This window comes from Palaemon carinicauda, chromosome 4 (assembly GCF_036898095.1).
Source record: "Palaemon carinicauda isolate YSFRI2023 chromosome 4, ASM3689809v2, whole genome shotgun sequence".
NCBI lineage: Eukaryota > Metazoa > Arthropoda > Malacostraca > Decapoda > Palaemonidae > Palaemon > Palaemon carinicauda.
In genome coordinates this window covers 33,669,815-33,689,814 of record NC_090728.1, presented here as the reverse complement: position 1 = coordinate 33,689,814, position 20,000 = coordinate 33,669,815, and the positions used below count along the sequence as shown (strand labels likewise).

Below are 20,000 nucleotides of genomic sequence, written 5' to 3'. Positions count from 1 at the left end.
GCCCTGAGCTTCCAGAAATTCAGCCTATGTTGCTGTAGGCTATACTACGTAAAAGCCTGAATCAATTTAAAAACTACTCATAAACACTTTGTTCTTATCTTAAAAAGTAGTCATTCGAAATTAAATCACTTATCATAGCAGATGGGACATTTGAAAAGTGGTTTTATCAACAGGCATTATGCTTCCAGTCAAACTCAAAACCAGAGTAAATATTTGGTCTCACAAAAGGTAGAGGATTGAAGTTCGTTGTCGTATCAAGGTTTGTGTTGACTGTTACGAAGTAAGGTCCTCTCTTCTGCACAGATGTCATCGAATCCTGTTAGGAGGAAAACAATATCATTGGAATTGATTACAAATACACAGTGCCATAGCCTCTGTACCATTGTCTTTCACTGTCTTGGGATAGAGTTGAGAGTGGTTGAGGGTACACTCGGGCATACTAAACTATCTCAGTTCTCTTCCGCTTATTTTTTAAAACTTTTTATAGTTTATAAAGGAAATATTTAATCTAATACTGTTCCTGTATTAAAATATTTTATTTTCATTGTTATTCACTTGTAGTTTCCTTATTTCCTTTCCTCACTGGGCTATTTTCCCTGTTGGAGCTCTCGGGCTTATAGTATTCTGCTTTTCCAACTAGGGTTGTAGCTTAGCAAGTAATAATAATAATAATAATAATAATAATAATAATAATAATAATAATAATAATAATAATAATATCATATTGCACTATTGAGTCCTTTAGCTTTCAGTATACTGTAACTGCGTCTTTTCTATTTTTATTGATATTCCGAGTTTTGACCATGGGATTAACCTCTACCTCACCGATGCCCTAATCTTCAATAAAACCAAAGCTCTTTAAAGGTTTAAAGGCCACTCATGAATGTCAGAAGCAAGGTACAGTGACATTGCCCTAGCAACCAGGATAATGCTCTAGAGAATGACCATATATACATATGATCGACGTCCAAGACCCCTCTCCATCCAAGCTAGGACCAGGGTGGGCCAGGTAATGGCTGTTGATAACTTAGAAAGTAGACTTATAGGCTCCCCCAAACACCTCATCATTAGCTCACAAAGATGGTGATGTTGCAGACACTAAAGGAACTAACGAATTTGAGCGGAACTTGAACACCAATCTGGCGAGCACCAGGAAGAGACATTATCAATTATTATTATCATTATCATTTGCTAAGCTTCAACTCTAGTTGGAAAAGTAGGATGCTATAAGCCCAAGGGTCCCAACAGGGAAAATAGCCCAGTGAGTAAGCGAAATAAGGAAATAAATAAAGTACAAGAGAAGTAATGAACAATATAAAATATTTTAAGAACAGTACTTACATTAAAATAGATCTTTCCTATATACACTATAAAAACTTTAAAAAAAAAACCAAAAACATATATAAGTCAGAAAACTGTGCCCGAGTGTACATTAAAACAAGATAACTTTACCCCAAGATGGTGGAAGGCCATGGTACAGAGGCCATGGCACTACCCAAGACTAGAGAACTATGGGTTTATTTTGGAGTCTTCTTTTCTTAGGCTAGAAGAGATGCTTACCGTAGCTAAAGAGTCTCTTCTACCCTTACCAAGAGGAAAGTAGCCACTGAACAATCATAGTGTAGCAGTTAACCCCTTGAGTGAAGAAGAATTGTTTGGTAATCTCAGTATTGTCAGGTGTATGAAGACAGAGGAGAATCTGTAAAGAATAGGCCAGACTATTCGTGTATGTGTAGGCTGAGAGAAAGTGAACCGTAACCAGAGAGATGGATCCAATGTAGTATTGTCTGACCAGCCAAAGGACCCAATAATATATACTCTGCACAGGATTATTATCTTTATTGTTATTACTAGCTAAGCTACAACCATAGTTGGTAAAACAGGATGTTACAAACTCATGGACCCCAAAAAGGAAAGCATCACAGTGCGGAAAAAGGGAGAAATAAGGAATAAACTGTATATGAAAAATAAAATAAATGAAGTATATTAAGATCAGTAACAATGTCAAAATAGACCAGTCATATATATATGTATATATATATATATATATATATATATATATATATATATATATATGTATATAAATATGTATATATATACACACACACACACACACACACATATATATATATATATATATATATATATATATATATATATATATATATATATATATACATATATATAAATTATGAAATTTTTTCAACATAAGAACATTTGCAAAAAGTTTGAACTTCTGAAGTTCCACCGATTCAACCGCCAGGTTAGGAAGATCATTCTATAATTTGGTCACAGCTGAAATAAAACTTCTAGAATACTGTGTGGCATTAAGCATTATGATGGAGAAGGAAAGACTGTTAGAATTAACAGCACACCTGGTACTACGTACAGGATGACCCAGTCTGGGAAGATCTGAATCCAAAGGATGGTCTGAATTGTGAAAAACTTATCCAACATACACAAAGAACTTCCAGAACACTGGTGCAGGAGATTAATATCCAGTTTAGGGGTGAGAAATTTGGTAGACAGTAAGTTTTTGTTCAACACATTAAGATGAGAGTAAGCTGCTGAAGGTCGGACAGAAGAATCCTACTCAAAGCATGGTAGAATGAAACATTAAAAGCATTTCCTCTGGACAGAATGATCACTTAAATTATTAAAAGATTTTCTCAATATGTCAATTTATTTTGAACAATTGAAGAAGAAACAGACTGGATGGGTTCCTCAAAAGTAAATTTGCAATCAAGAATACAGTATACCTAGATTTTTAAATGAGTGTTACATAGCTGCAGAGACGTTGTTAAAGAAAAGATCTGGATTTTGAGGAGCTACTGTCCTCGACTTGCAGTCATATATTGAGTTTTGTTGGGGTTCAAATTCATCCCCCATAATTAACGCCATGAACTAAATTCAGATAGCTTTCTGTTAAGGGATTCAGTAACCAGAGGTCTACTTTCTGGAAATTTAATTGATTTAAAGAAACTTAGAAAGTAGCACCATCTTCATAAGCGACAAGCTTGTTTTCTACGTCAGACCACATGTCATGCATATATAGTATGAAGAGTAATGGGCCGAGAACACTACCCTAAGGAACACCAAACATCGCATTCCTATAGTCACTAGGGTTCCCATCAAAAGACCCATCTACTTCCATCTGTTTAAGTTTGAAAACAAGGGCCTCATGATTAACATGGTCAAAAGGAGCACTAACATCAAAGCCAATTACACATATTTCCTGACCACAATCAAGGTTTTTTTTTTTTTTTTTTTTTTTTAACAGCATTGGAGATTCTAAAAAGGGCATCACATGCTTCAAAGCATTTGCAAAATCCAAACTTTAAACTAGGGAACAGATGGTTGCCTTCAGAAGACCTATAGTATATAACGTAGATGTTTTCTCAATAGAATTTTAAGAGTGCAAAAGGAACTTCTTTGTCTTAACTTGCAAAACTATGAGAGAACTTCACGGCTAGAAATCAAGTGTCTCTATAAAGAAAAAATCATACTATTTGTGTCTACACCTTCATAGATATTAAGGCCCAGTAAAAGATTTTTAATTCAATGAGACTGAAAATTTAAACTATTTAGTTTAGTTTCACGAAAACCTTAAGGAGGAGGACTGAGTTTCTCATTACTATAATTACTGTCAAGCACATCAGCCAAACGGATTGCCTTTTCCCTTAGACAGTGAATGACAGAGCCGTCTGGTTTAAGCAAAGGAGTGCCTGTTAAGTCTACACAAAAGAAGATAGATTTAAGGGTAGCCTACATTTTATATATCTTATATGAGTATGACACATCAGGGACAGGCTGCTTAGTCTAAATTACTAACAAAACCAAGGCATGATTAGACATCCCAACTGGAGAACCAATCTTGCTTGTTATAACGCCAAGTGAGTCAGTATATATTATATCCAAACAATTATCAGGCTTGTGTGTAGCCTCACTTACGATTTGGTCCCAGCCTGATTCAGAGGCAAAGTCAAAAGCTCTTAAGCCATGGCGATCAGTAGGAGAAACAGAATTTAGCCACTCCTTATGGTGATTATTGAAATCACCAACTAGAGGGGCACTCAGTAGAGCGCAGAACTCCTCCAAGGCAAGCTTAGTTCTCGATCTTTTGCTCGACCTTAAACCTTTGACCTTAACATGTAATAATTGGCGTGGATTTTCATACAATCAGATATGAACCAAGTTTAAAGTCTCTGTGACAACGATGTCCAAACTTATGGGTGATTACGTGAATTGGACATTTTGCTTGACCGTGACCTTGACATTTTACCTTGACCTTCCAAAATTTAATAATTTCCAGTTTTTTACATATCAGTTAATCCCTACAAGTTTTATTACTCTACGATTAAAATTGTGGCCAGGAAGCTGTTATCAAACAAACACACACACACATAAACAAACACACAAACCGGCGAAAATATAACCTCCTTTCAACTTCGTTGGCAGAGGTAACAAGCACAAAAGAGGCCTTCCTATCATCATCTTGTATCTTAGCCATAGTGGTAAGAAGACAATTGAAGACATAATCATCCAAGTCTAAATTTCCAATAGACAGAACACACACAAAAGAATGTTTCAAACTTTTATGACCTGAATCTTATGACATCCACATTCATAGCATGACCTATGAGTTGAGTGATCAGTCATAACATGCACTGCCATCCCCTTGGCCTAAGAATGGCCTCCCATTTAAAAATTGTTAATTTCTTAAAACCAGAAATAACAGTTCAGACGAGTGCTTCTTTTGAGAAGCCAAATGTTTCTGAACATAATAGAATATCATACTTTCTGGAGGAAATTGTTAATTTTCTGATATTGCCATGTAGTCCACGAATAATGCAATATACTAAACATTGGCCGAGTTTGGGATGTACTGGTTCTGGATTTTACAGAATATCTCCAGACAGAATAAGAATTAAAAAAAGAAAAATATCTTTATACTTTGAAATAATTTCAACTATAAGGAAAACAAAAACAATATGTACACGTCTATATATAGAGTTGTGGTGGTCGATGTGGTAACGTTCCTGACTGGTGAGCGTCAGACTGGGGTTCGAGTCCTGCTCAAACTCGTTAGTTCCTTTGGTCGCTGCAGCCTCCCCAGTCTTGTGAGCTAAGGAGGGGGGGGGGGGTTTGGGGGACCCTATAGTTCTATCTGCTGAGGCATCAGCAGCCATTGCCTGGCCCTCCCTGGTCCTAGCTTAGGTGGAGAGGGGGCTTGGGCGCTGATCATATGTAAATATGGTCAGTCTCTAGGACATTGTCCCGTTTGCTAGGGCAATGTCACTGTCCCTTGCCTCTGCCATTCATGAGCGACCTTTAAACTTTTAAAAGACAAATACAGCCCAGAGACTAAAAGACAAAACGTTAGATGATATTGCACAAAACGGCGGAGCCGAAACACCACGCGAGGCTCAGTACCCTACAGCAAAAAGGAACAGAAAGGGAAAAATCAATCTCTTGATAAACCATCAGGGATCCTTGGTCCTATTAATCCTGCCAAACACAACATTTAAAGAGAAAAAAAAACAAGAAGAGAAAATGGTAGAACAGAAGGCCTGAGTATACACACAAGCAAGCGAGCTCTAACTCAAGACAGTGGAATACCATAGTACAGTTCAGAGGCTATGACACTATCCAAGATTAGAGAACATTGGTTTGATTTTGGGGTGTCCTTCTAGAAGAGCTGCTTACCGTAGCTAAAGAGTTTATTCTACCCATATTGCTATATGCATAATATGTAAATAAATGTATCGAAACATTATTGAAAAATCATTGTATTTCACCTTTGGCAATGAAATTTCCTCATTTTACCTCTATATGTACCTAAGAGCCTTGTCACTTGGAAATCAGCCTTGAGTTATGAGGCTCTTGCACACTACTAAAATGGTCTGTATAGAACGTAAGCTAAATTTGGAATTACTTGAAGCTAAAGCAGACATTGATACAAATCATTAATATCCTGTAGACGTCTCCCACACCAAAAATAAAATGTGAACGAAATTACGTGAATGCGAGTTCTTTTATCAAGACTGATCCTCATGAACAGTTGGACACAGGGATTGCTGGAACGGCTGGTTACTGCGTGTAGCCCCGCCCACCATCTCTGCCATCTCTCCTTACACTATCTGTATGGTTATTCGCAGCGCAGTAAGGGTGTTACATGTTACACTTCCTCAGAGCGAGGCGTGCCAGAAACTCCCGTGTCCAACTGTACGTTTGGTTTAGAACCCAGAAAATACGCCAAGAATAAGAAAAGAAAAATGAATAGTAACTCTTACCGGATAGTAGCAAACAGAAGACGAGAAGTACATCTGGGATTGCTGTGTACTCGTCTGCGGGCACAATATAGAGGAGCCTGGGACTGATGGGTTAGGGGGAGTTGTAATTCCGTTTCCCATCATCAGTCTTAAAATGTCTTTACTATCGATGTACTGGTTGTTGCTCTGTGGAAAGGGGCGATATTAAATGCATAAGTCAATAATAATAAAAAACATATTCCCTTCCTTAAAAAATGTAGCAAGTATAAACATGACATTTTACGTGCAACATCAGACATGAATTTCTCTTGATACGAATTTGATGTGACCAATACTTCTAGAACTAACATGTGAAGAAGGCAAGGGCACAAGTTAAGGTCTAATTTTGGATGCTGTGGCCCAGAGGGAAAATGTATACATAAAAAAAATCTGCCAAGTGTTTGGGTTACGTTGATATACTAGAGAGGGATCCCAAATACATGTCAGGTCTATCAAGTTGATGGACCTATTATATAATATGAAAGAAAATCGCAAGAGATAAAGGGTATATAAGTAACAGGAAGCATAAAATACTTAGGGACAGAGAAAGAAGGAAAAAAGAAATAGTTTAAGGAACCAAAAAAAAATATTGATACATGAAAAATTATTCAAGTCTAACTTACTCTATTATAGCAAAAAAGTTGCCATAAAATATCAGTTAGGAACACGTTTTGAAAAAAAAAAAAAAATTGTGGCCTTACCAGGATTATTATATGGAACGACAGTAATACTAACTACCACAGAAAATAAAACAAAAATACTACAGCACAACAAATAGAAAATGGAGTAGGCAGAAAAAGTTAAGGGGGACTACCATAAGCAGCAGTAGCTACTCTTTGGGGGAGAGATAGGAATGTCAGAAATGAAGGCTAGGTAGGATAGCAGGAGGAAAGATAAGGTTTTTGAAAGTGATAGAAGAGGGAAGAAATGATAAGTTGAAGACAATTAAGAAAGTAGAGAGGTTGAAAGTAATAGATGGATGAAAGATATGGATATGAACGATGGAACCCTCGGGCGAATAGGAAGGCGAGAGATCAAGGCCAATATTAGAGAAGTAGATAGTAAAAACTAGAAGCCTTTCTGGAATCGCCAGGCACCATTTGTGATGAAAGAAAAAACATAGCACTTGATTGCCTAATTTCAGGAATGAAAATAAATGTTCTGTGTTATTCTCTTATTTGCTCAGCTCACAATTATATATTTTCCCGAAAAATTTGCTTCTATTTTAAGCATGTGGATATTTCCCCCTTGGGTGATACCCACTTGGCGATACATGCCTGCTGAGGAAAGTAACACCTTGGTCGTGATTGTGTTAGCCACCCTCTATCATTCATGCATTATAATTTTCAACTTACGATGATTCACTTACCGTCTTTTCTAAGGTGTAAGTGCAGTAGCCATCCTCCTTCCGGAAGCAGATGGAGTAGAAGAGGCCGGCTAAGTAGTAACTGTTTTGGTTGTAGTTGTACGAGTTGATTGTCCCGGATAATCCAGTATAATATTGGCCGCATTTTGTTGGGACTGGATAGAAAATAGATTCTTTTAGTTAACATCTTTGTGTAAAGGGGAAATTTAGATATTTCCCTTGCTAACAAAATAACAAATATATCAAAATGCCATTTCCATATTCAATTTTTAGCAAAATTGTTGACATGTGTCAAAGATGATAGATTCTTTATCATGTCTACCATTCCCTTATTCAACAACGAGCTATTTTAATCAAACTGTGATGACTTCGAAAAGTATAATTTGTAATATCAGTAAATTCCAGTCTGGCATGAATAAAACGGTATAATAAAACGTGATCACTTGAGGAACTCACCACCAACAGAACAAGGCACAGTAGAGACGCGTATAGCGTATCGTCGATCCTGACTGGAACTATCTGTTTTGATTGTGAAGCTGTGCGGACTAGTCGTACCTGCAGTTTCAACATACCCTGTGGGGTGGAATTATTATTATTATTATTATTATTATTATTATTATTATTATTAGCTAAGCCACAACCCTGGTTGGAAAAGCAGGATGGTGTACTGTACTATCAAAATTAGTGTTTGATATTTGTGATAATGGTGATGTTGGTTGTCTTGATACATGGCTAGCAGTTACTAATAGGCTTGGATAAATTTTTGTTAGATAAAGTTTGTGATTTCATACTGAATTTAAATAAAAGTTGTTGAGAGAATTCTGTGGTCTACATCAAAACAATACTTGCAACCTTTTTCATAGTATCCAGTATCTAAACTATATACGTATGTATTACCTCGTATTATTTTAAAGAAAATAAGATATTCATTGGTCTCTGTATCAAAACAATACTGGCACATTTTTACCTAGCATACAGTATCTTAATCATATAAGCAGGTATTACCACGTACTTCTTTTTTTTTTTTTTTTTTTTTTTTTTTTAATAAGACACATTAGCCTTTATATCAAGACAATACTTACAAATCTTTACTTAGCATGTAGTGTCTTAACTATATACGCAAGTAATACCTAGTGTTTTTGTTTTAAGAAAATAACAAATATTATTACTAAATTCTATGAAACTGAAGAATTCCTCTGAAAAATAGACTTACAATGGTAGTTATCCGGTGCCACTCCGCAGAACCACTCGGACTTGGTGTCGTCATTGAAAATCAATTGGTCATTGTTACAGTAACCTGAAAGATTCATTATTTCAATGAAATTACGAACCAAGATATGGTAAATATAGGACTGGGATCAATAGATACACTACTACTACTACTACTACTACTACTACTACTACTACTACATATAACAGATCATTCTTGCAGTACCCTGAAATATTCATTATCTCAATGAATTTACGAGCACAGATATTGTAAAAATAGGACTGGGATCAATAGATGATATACTACTACTACTACTACTACTACTACTACTACTACATATCATAGACCATCAAAATGCTTATATTATCATTATTACTTGCTAAGCTACAACCCTAGTTGGAAAAGCAAGATGCTATAAGCTCAGGGACTCCAACAGGGAAAATAGCCCAGTGAGGAAAGGAAACAAGGAAAAAATATTTTAAGAACAGTAACAACATTAAATAAGTATTTCCTATATAAACTATAAAAACTAACAAAATAAGAGGAAGAAAAATAAAATAGAATAGTGTACCCGAGTGTACCCTCAAGCAAGAGAACTCTAACCCAAGATAGTGGAAGACCATGGTCCAGAGGCTATGGCACTACCCAAGACTAGAGAACAATGGTTTGAACGACATTGTTAGTTGTTATGAAAGGAAATAGTAAATCAAAAGAGTGAAGTTAATCTTTTCGAAGGGCGTTCTGAACAGACAGTATGAAATCACCTTTACCGAAGTGGCGACAGTTAGAAATTCCAAGCACAAAATAAGTAAAGCCGTCTAAGGTTCCTGAGATATGGAACTAGATGAATCATTATTCTCGGTGCATCATTTAGGGAAAGAATAAAAACTATGGTGAATGAAATTCTATATCATATTTACTGTTATTCAATTTCGAAAAATCAAAGTAAGATCCGCAGAATCTTGAGAGAGAGAGAGAGAGAGAGAGAGAGAGAGAGAGAGAGAGAGAGAGAGAGAGAGAGAGAGAGAGAGAGAGAGGGGGGGGGGTGGGGGGGGGGGGGGGGGGGCTCCTGATTCCTCTTGGTTCCTAATTGCTCACTCCGCAAAATAAGTTTGCGGGCACTCTATCGCCTTATAAATAGGTGCAAAGCTTCTATGCTTATTCTTATTTTTGTAATTAAGCTTATTTTACTCGTACCATACATAAACTAATAATGAAATTCTCAAACTTTGTCTTTCGTCTACGGCAATACTCACCAGTAGTAGATGGTCCCTTGAGAGTACTTGCAGCAAAATCGTAACGAATCTGGCATATGCTTCCAGCAGAATCGTCAAAATAGACATTCCAAGTACAGGTCCTGGCTTCGTTGAAGTAGCCCGGGTATTCGGGATTCTGTACCCATGTGTTGTTGACCCGGATATCACCTCCACATTGAGTTGTCACGACTGCAAAGAGAAAATAGTTTTTTTAAGAGTTTAAAGGTCTCTCGTGAATGGCAAAGGCAAGGGATAGTGACAATGACTTAGCAGGACAATGCCCTTGAAATTGACCATATATACCCAAGGCTCCGCTTTACCTAAGTTAGGACCAGGGAAGGCCAGGCAATTGTTGCTGGGGACTCAGCAGGTAGACCTACAGGCTCTGCAAAACACCCCCAATCTTAGCTCACAAGGATGGTGAGGTTGCAGGCACTACAAAGCACTATAGAGTTTGAACGGGACTCGATCTCCCGTTCAGCAGATCGCCAGGCAGGGACGTTTCCAACAGGTCACCACAACCTGCTTGATACATATATTTAATCAATGCCTTTTGATCAATTTTATTAGGAATATTAGGAAAAAGAATGAAGAACTTCATGACAAAGGAAAGTCTTACATAGTAATAGATATACATTTGGCTATTTTCCTTTTTCCTTTTCGTTACTTTGTATGTTTCTAGTTTCTACTTATGCAGAAGTACCTACAACAGCTAATGTATAGAGTTGCATGTATAATGTATGAATAGACTGGAATAGCCTAGATTAGTTCTCTCTCCTGTTTTTTTTTTTTTTTTTTTTTTTTTTTTTTTTTTTTTTTGCAATTACACTGATAACGTTTTTGCTTCTGCTTTCATCGATCTCTAACCGATAGTTTTTCGGTGATTAGTAAAGCCACTTATTATTACATTATAAAACCCTGTGAGTTGCTTTAAAGACGTATCAAAACTAAGGTAGACGTCTGTATAGCACTCAAAAGTTTCTGAAGAAAAAACGGATCTCCTCTCTTCTCTGCAACAGACAAAAAAGAAGCGCAGTATGTAAGTTCAAGAATTGTTCATGATCATTTTAAATGTACAACCCCTGTGATTAATCTTTGATACGTTAAAGCATGCGATACCAATAATAAATGAAGAGAACTGTTATTGCTTATTTTTAATATAATTTATACTCAAATTATACGCTGAAGATCATTCTGGGCGTTTAGAACGGCAGTTTACACGATGAAATCTTATTTCGAATGTCGTTTAACAAAACCAAGATTATAATGTATAGATCATTACCATAAATAAAAGAAGCTTTGTTCAGAAGCAAGCTAATCACAGCTTAGAACACTTCATAACCGTAAGATAATTTCAAGTTAGAATCTAAAGAAAAAAATATTGGCAGACTTTTCAGATTCAAAGAATTGGTGCGGTCTTTCGTTATTCATAGATATACTTCTCTAATGATTGGTTGGTTTAAGATTGATCTTGCCCGAAGAAAGGTACAGCCTCTTGTTTAGTAGCCCATAAAACTTGTCCAAAATAGAATTTTGGAAATTATATTGGGTCTATCTAGTGATTACTGAATGTCAGCATAGATTCCTACTGCTTTGGCAGTCATCGAACTTGCTCCATTATAGAACTAATAGAATTTCCAGCATTAAAAAACTATTCAAACTTATGTTAAACCAATATTCAGTACAACCATATTAAATTACTCTTTTAAATATCACTAGCTTGTTTTATATAACCTCCCTCCAGCAAGGAAAATCTTCATTCTTAAACTATCAATCCAACTTCACACCATAAGAATAGTTGTAACTAGCTTGAGTTCTGAGTTTTTTGTAAGGCTCCAAGTTTCAGATGCATTACTTAATACTGGTGGGACCATCAAATTTACATATTTAAGAGGAAATCCATAATAACGCAGGACTCTCCACAAAATTGGCCGGCGCACACTATCAAAGGCTTTTTCATAGTCCACAAATGCCATCAAAAAGGGATTTCCATATTCTACACATTACTGTACAACATGTCTTAAAATGAAAATTTGGACTACAACTTCTACTTGTATATATATATATATATATATATATATATATATGTATATATATATATATATATATATATACTGTATATATATATATATATATATATATATATATATATATATATATATATATATACATATATACACACATATATATACATATATATATGTATATATGTGTATATATATATATATACATATATATATTTATATATATTATATAAAACAGATTTCTCGACAAATAGTAAACTCAATACTTGATAAGATAACTATTAGATAGAACACGGTTGATAATTATACCATCATTAAGCTTAAATTCTGCAGAGTATTTAAAGTTTGGCTTTACTTTCATGTAATAACTATTCAATGTTTACTAATCTCACCTTTGCAGCAGGTGCCATAGCCCTTGGCACAGGTGCTGACGCTGGTGCCTCCGTTAAGCTTGCACTCTGTGGCGGTGTAGCAAGTGCCTGAATCTGTCCCCGATCCACAATAATCGTTGGGGAATCTTATTACGGTGAAAATAACTGAAAGAGATTAAGACTTTACAAAGATTAACAAGAAGGTCAATATTGTGGCTCCAAATACACACTTATACAAGATCTTATTACAGTGAAAATAGCTGAAAGATAAACACTAATAAACCTTCATAAATATTAATAAGTAGGTCAATATTGTGTCTCCAAATACACACTAATGCAGGATCTCAACTAATAATATACTTCCTGACTTATAATATAAAAAGATGATTCTTTAAGCTTAGGACGTCCAGACGCGTAATAATTTTTTTTTTTTCTGCGAGTTATAAAATGTCAGTAATATTATATGGGTAAAATGTCATAACGAGCCATTTTCGTATCATGAGTCTAGCGGTGATAAAATGAAGCTGTGTGCATTATTATATTTGTGGTAAACAACCATGAGATTAAAAGTAGGATAACAGTATACAAATTAGACAAACACAAATTACGAGCATCAAGAGTTAAAAATGTTGACATTCATTATAAGGAACAAAAGAGATATTTTTCTCTACTTCTAACAACAGGTGTTCAGGAGTGTGCCTTCATTATAACAGAAACGACAGATGTTCCTAGATGAAACTGTAAAAATGGTCGGACAAACGAGTCTGGTCGCCATATGGTGAAACTCAAATTGAGAAAATCCTTTTAATTTGGCCTCATTAACGGCTTCAGACAGAGATAAAGACACTCTCTAGATGTGGGTTTTACCTTCGTAGGAGGTTATTCAAGACTAATATCATTTCTCATTGTTGAAATTAATGATATTCAAAGTTAATTACTGTATATTTCCTTTTCATTATACTTTGATTATACTAATTCTATTTCATTCTAACCCTCAAATTATATGTTGAGTTTTAGGAAAATTAGAAAATAATGAAACTTTTCAAATATGGGTACAGTTTTAGAATTTCCACCAACAGGAAGTTTCATGTGATAATATTTTTTTTTCTTTATATTTTCGAGTTCTCTTTTAACATATTGCAATACAATTTTAATGTACAATATAACGATATATTACCATAGACCGGAATACTGTATCTAGTGCTTGTACTGTATGAATCAATGAAAAAGGCTAGACCTTACTGTAGGATGGATTCAACCTCTGACTAGGCCTATAGCCAACTTGACAATCCTGCAGGGCCCATATAAACTTATGACTAGGCCTACTCCCTGACCATTACAAAAGGCACAACTGACTCACACTTGGGATCCCTGTCTGTTGAGATGGATTCGTTCCCAATCCCTGCATTCGGTGATAGAGTTATGCTTTCAGCCTGCACTCTTAATTGGACTATTGACAGCAACATACATATCGTCACCCCTTGCAACCAGGATAAACTGCGGCTTCTTTTCTCCAACATGTTTCTGAAAAAAAAAAATAAAGTTTAGTACTTTATATTGAGTAATGTAAAATATATAATCTAGAGTTTAGTACTTTATACTCTGAGTAATGTTTAGTTTCTTAATCTTCAAAATTTCAGACTTGCAGCAAATGTTTGTATGTTGAACAGGCTGACATAAGTCTTTTTATAGTCTATATATGAATTATCTGTTTTAATGATGTTAATTTTTTAAAGATATCTTATTTCAATTTGTAATTACTTCTTATATTGTTTATTTATTTCCTTGTTTCCTTTCCCCATTAGGCTATTTTTCCCTTTTGGAGCCCTTGGGCATAAAAATTATAGCATCTTGTTTTTCCAACTAGGGCTGTAGCAAGGCTAGTAATAATAATAATAATAATAATAATAATAATAATAATAATAATAATAATAATAATAATAATAATGTTTTTTTCTGAAATCTCTCTCTCTCTCTCTCTCTCTCTCTCTCGAAATATCCTTGGATCATTAAATCTTTGAGAATTATCTTTCATGGATTCAAAAAGAAACATGAAACATCGTTGTTCAATTATCAAACAGAAATTACCAAATTAGTTAATCACCACTGAGTAACGTTATTGTCGCTAAAACTGTCCTGATTTTCGCGTAATGTTCTAAAAAGGTTGTTGACGTAATTTCTAATAATAAAATACTCTTGAATAATGATTTGTGTATCAGACCAGGTTTTTATATTGATAGGAGAATTTAAAGATGAAACCTGATTTCGGAAACTTAAGAGCTGTCTAGATTAGTTAACAATAGTTTAATACAAAATAGAAAAGCAGGAAAATTATATTAGATCGGTGTCAATAAAAGCTCGTCTGATGGGAACATCTGTTTTAATGTTCCCAGAAATATGGAAATATATATATATATATATATATATATATATATATATATATATATATGCATACATAAACACACGCAAATATATATATATATATATATATATATATATATATATATATATATAATATTCCTATATACATATATATTTCCAGTCATGGTAAGCTCTTCCCGTTCCTCGGGTATTGGGGAGAGTAAGTAGTCTTACCTTGGTGAGAGGGGGTGCGTGTGCGTGTGTACATATTTATCTAAATATTTATCCGTCGTTTTTGAGAGGTCGCATTCACTATAGTCCATTTCTTTTAGCGAGGCATATATGCACCGACTCGCAGCGGTTCCCTTTTAGCTCAGAAAAGTCTCCTGATCGCTGATTGGTTGGACAAGATAATTCTAACCAATTAGCGATCAGGAAACTTTTCCGAGCTAAAAGGGCACCGTTCCGAGTCGGTGCAAATCTGCCTCGCTAAAAGAAATGGACTGTAGTATATATATATATATATATATATATATATATATATATATATATATATATATATATATATATATATAATGTATCAATTTTATTAAAACATGAACACTAGTTACTAATAAAGAATTAAAGTAGGTAGTTTTTTTTCAACCAAGTTAAGGAGCACCTAATGATGGTCATCTACTTTAGGAAGATAACTGAAACATATACTAAAAAGCATTTTTGGAGGTAATATGGAAATCTATCAATTGTATATTTTAGAAGGGCAGTAAAATAATAACAGTATTTTATTCCTGTCGATTCAAAAAGACTTTGTAACATTGACATCAAATTTGTGGCCAAATGAAAAGATAATGAGTGAAACAAGACTCAGATTTATCTATAGAGCGGTAACAAATAATGAAAAATTAACTCTATATGGGGAAACTATTCCAGCAGCATCAGTTCTTCTTTTTATTATTATCATTTCTTGCTAATCTACAACCCTAGTTGTAAAAGCAGGATGTTATAAGCCCAGTGGCCCCAACAGGGAAAATACCCCGGTAAGGAAAGGAAACAAGGAAAAAGACAATATTTTATGAACAGTAACAACATTAAAATAAATATTTCCAATATAAACCATAACAAAAATTAACAAAACAAGACAGTGGAAGACCATGGTACAGAGGCTATGGCACTACCAATGACTAGAGAACAATGGTTTGATTTTGGAGTGTCCTTCTCCTAGAAGAGCTGCTTACCATAGCTAAAGAGTCTCTTCTACCCTTACCAAGAGGAAAGTAGTCACTGAACAATTACAGTGCAGTAGGTAACCTCTTAGGTGAAGAAAAATTGTTTGGTAATCTCAGTGTTGTCAGGTGTATGAGGACAGAGGAGAATCTGTAAAGAATAGGCCAGACTATTCGGAGTATGTGTAGGCAAAGGGAAAGTGAACCGTGATCAGAGAGAAGAATCCAATGAAGTACTATCTGGCCAGTCAAAGGGCCCCATAACTCTGTAGCGGTAGTATCTCAACGGGTGGCTGGTACCCTGGCCAACCTACTACTAATTTGATATACTCTATAAATTTACATTAATGCATATATGAGCATTTTGTTTAAGTAGAAGTCGCCTGAATGTTTAAAAGGGAAAATATGAAGCAAAGCATAGTTGACTTTTCATTGATCCTGTGTTACTATCTTTTCATAGATCTGACGTATCTGAGGTCATCAACAAGTTGACCTCATTAGGCACTTATGTTCTTTATAAATAATGGGGGTTTTCTCTTCATTAGGAGTGTAAAGATGTCAAAAATACTAAAGCTCTATTTTTTCCAGTGTGGCTTGACCTATATGTCATGCTCATCACGTGATAAATCTTGGGTTTTTTACCAATAAAGGGTAGCCACTGAAACTGTCCAGTGGCTAATGATCAACTAGTAAATAATGGACGGAGATGCCGAAAAAAAAGAATGTTCTTCAGTCCTAAGTAATTTCATAGCCATTGTATACCAAGGGCTCCCACTGCCTTGAATTACAGTTCTCTCGCTTGATGTTACACTCAAGCACACTTTTCTGTCAATTTTCAAATGTGCTGCAACGGGCTTTCTTCTCTTTGTACATGTTATTTTTATGATAAATTTTGAATATATCTATAACTTCGTTGTAATTATTATTTCATATACAGACTGAATATATCGAGCAAAATCCGGGATCAGTCCATTAAAAAAGAACTAGTAGTCTTTTGATGTATTGCAATATTCATGTGCAATCTTCGTAATATAAATGATTCTATTATTACATTCATACATTATGATATTCTTTCATGTACAGAAACATTATTTTCTTAAATGTGGCACTTGCTCAAGCCCCTCATTCCAGGCGTCGAAAAAAAAAATCTATAAGCAGGGCACCATTGGAGTGAGTGTATCTTAAGATTAAGTACCCTGCTTTTCATAAGCCCTATTATGAATATTAATTTCATGACATTAAAGTCAAAGATTTGTGACAGGCAAAAGCACTTGTTTCATCTTTTTGCAATTTATACTTAGATTATTTTATTCTTTAATGTTTAATCATCATTATAGCCAAGATACAGAAGGCCTGTTTTGTTTTTGTTGGAATTTCAATGTTTACCTCAAAGGATAGGTTGAATCTGCCTTTCTTACTGACTGGTCTGGCTTTAAGAAAGGAACATATTAGATTTAACTTGAAATTATTATATCCAACTAAGAGTGGTGACCAGGATTCTGTATAAGCCAACTGAAAATTAGCGTATTTAAGAATAAAATCCTTTCTGGTACAGCTCAGGAACGGTTGGCCACCACCAAATCCGCATTCTTTAGTGTAAACTTTACAGCTTTGTTAAACCAGATTGCTACCGGAACCAAAGAAAAGGTCGCCTTTTTGTCTGTTGGGTTTGACAGTAATCGTCATCACCATCATCATCATCATTTCCTCCTACGCCTACTGATGCAAAAGGCATCGGTTAGATTTCGCCAGTCGTCTCTATCTTGAGCTTTTTATTAAATACTTCTCCAATCATCATCCCCTACACGGTTCATATTCCTCAGCCATGTAGGTCTGGGTCTTCCAACTCTTCTAGTGCCTTGTGGAGCCCAGATAAAAGTTCGGTGAACTAATCTCTCTTGGGGAATACGAAGAGCGTATAGTCAGAGTAACGAAAAATTCAGTATGTCACATTCCAAGTTTAGTGAATTTCTGTCCCGTGGTATCAAAAATCTTTTACTTGAATATGATGCGTATGGATCAAATACTATTATTTCCTTTATTTATTTATTTATTTTTTTTTTTTTAGAAATAAACGGCTACTCATCTAATTTGTCTGTATTATCTGTATGTCATAAGTTAGTTAATGTTTTTTTTTTTTTGCACTTTTTGGAGAATACCCCATTCTCCAATAAGTGCAAAAAAAAAAAAAAAAAAAAAAAAAACCGTAACATATGACATACAAATAATACAGACAAGTTAGATGAGTAGCCGTTTATCCAGTATTGAAGATTTCCACCCAATTTCTGTTACACACATTTTCTCTAAAGTTTTTTGGTGTCTGTTAATAAAACATCTTAATTCATAGATTAAAGTAAGCATGTGTTAATTAGCTCACAGTATGGCCTTCACTAAGTCCTTGGTGATTGCGATGCTCTTAATAAATTCCAATCATATAAAAAATTCTAGATTCCAGTCATCAAGTTTGTATGGTTGGTCTTGACTTTAGTGCTGCTTTTCACAATTTCAATCCTGATACCATTGTTTTCACGCTTAGACAATCAAAATTGGTTAATCATTTGAACTTATTCAAAAGAGTAATTGCCTTGAAACAATGATTGCTGTTAATGCAGATGACACTATTATTGTATCGATCTCATCTCCTAAGTATAAATATGTAATTTGCAGAGTCCTTTAAGAGATATCTAACTAAAGTTTGTGTAAAGGTTTGAGTGATTGACGATTTAGATAAACACTAAAAAGAAAATAAAGTACGATTGTTAGCAGATTTATGAAATTAGATACCTCAACCAAGCTCAAAATTTGACAATGTTTTTTTGAGCATATAAAACTCACTTAAAGTTCTAAGTGTAATAGTTGGCTGTAAATTTAATTCAGAGAAAAATACCTAATCTATCCCTTATTCAATTGTGCAAACACAGGTACACTGAGACAGTATTTTTCCAGATATTTGGAGACTTATTTTGAGAAAATATTTACATAATTTTATAATGCCATGTTTTGATTAGCTTCTCAAGTTTGCTTTTTAGCTGCTGACACTCATCTTAAATTGTTGGTAAAAAGAAATTGAGGATTATCAAATTACTTATGCCTGATTGTCACATTATTCTCTACACCATTGCCCACATTGACATAAAATGTACATTGATAATGATGCATAACCTTCCCTGGATACACGTAGCAATATTTTTTATGTTCGGAGATTTAATCTTACATTGTGAGTTCCTTGGTGTGCCAAAAGATATTTGGAAGCATTTTCTGATACTTAGTGGTTTGGGAAAATGGTCTCATTAATATCTAAAATTGTCTAATTTTGTGGTCTTAAATATTGAGATCTACCTGGGAATTATGGTGTCGGGAGTTATAACTATTACTAGAAGCAGACACCGGAAAAGCGCTCTTGCGCTTGACAATCGTTTTATTAACAGCTGCCCCTTCTCTCTCTCTCTCTCTCTCTCTCTCTCTCTCTCTCTCTCTCTCTCTCTCTCTCTCTCTCTCTCTCTCTCTCTCTCTCTCTCCACACGCACATGCGCACAGAAATATGCTTGTATTAACATATGTTTTGTCAAAATATTTACGTGTACATATTTACGTGGTACATTTGAGAAAACAGCAGAGGAAACATAACCTGAAAGTCGGAGTAAATTAAAGTGTTTCGTGTTTCAGGAAGAAAGAATGAAGGAAACGCAACAATTAGCAATATTATACAATTTCTTAGGTGACCGAAGCCAATAGAAAGGTATGGCAAAACTCCTAAAACTTACTGATAAAAAAGAAACATATATATATATATATATATATATATATATATATATATATATATATATATATATATATATATATATACCGTATTTATAAACCGGGAGATCATGGTGAGA

The 20,000-nt window shown here is 34.7% G+C and overlaps 1 protein-coding gene across 1 annotated transcript in view; it reads right to left on the bottom strand.

Moving 5' to 3' along the window:
* Positions 1 to 20,000, bottom strand: part of LOC137639026 (uncharacterized) — a 26,723-nt gene that overhangs the window by 403 nt on the left and 6,320 nt on the right. The window contains exons 2-9 of the mRNA XM_068371344.1: positions 13,899 to 14,062; positions 12,560 to 12,703; positions 10,144 to 10,332; positions 8,891 to 8,974; positions 8,134 to 8,250; positions 7,681 to 7,832; positions 6,294 to 6,458; positions 1 to 316 (exon numbers count right to left, since the gene is read on the bottom strand). The exon at positions 1 to 316 is cut by the window's left edge and continues 403 nt beyond it. Coding sequence (XP_068227445.1) covers positions 167 to 316; positions 6,294 to 6,458; positions 7,681 to 7,832; positions 8,134 to 8,250; positions 8,891 to 8,974; positions 10,144 to 10,332; positions 12,560 to 12,703; positions 13,899 to 14,058 — 1,161 coding nt within the window. The 5' untranslated portion in view covers positions 14,059 to 14,062 and the 3' untranslated portion in view covers positions 1 to 166. The remainder of the gene's footprint in view (positions 317 to 6,293; positions 6,459 to 7,680; positions 7,833 to 8,133; positions 8,251 to 8,890; positions 8,975 to 10,143; positions 10,333 to 12,559; positions 12,704 to 13,898; positions 14,063 to 20,000) is intronic.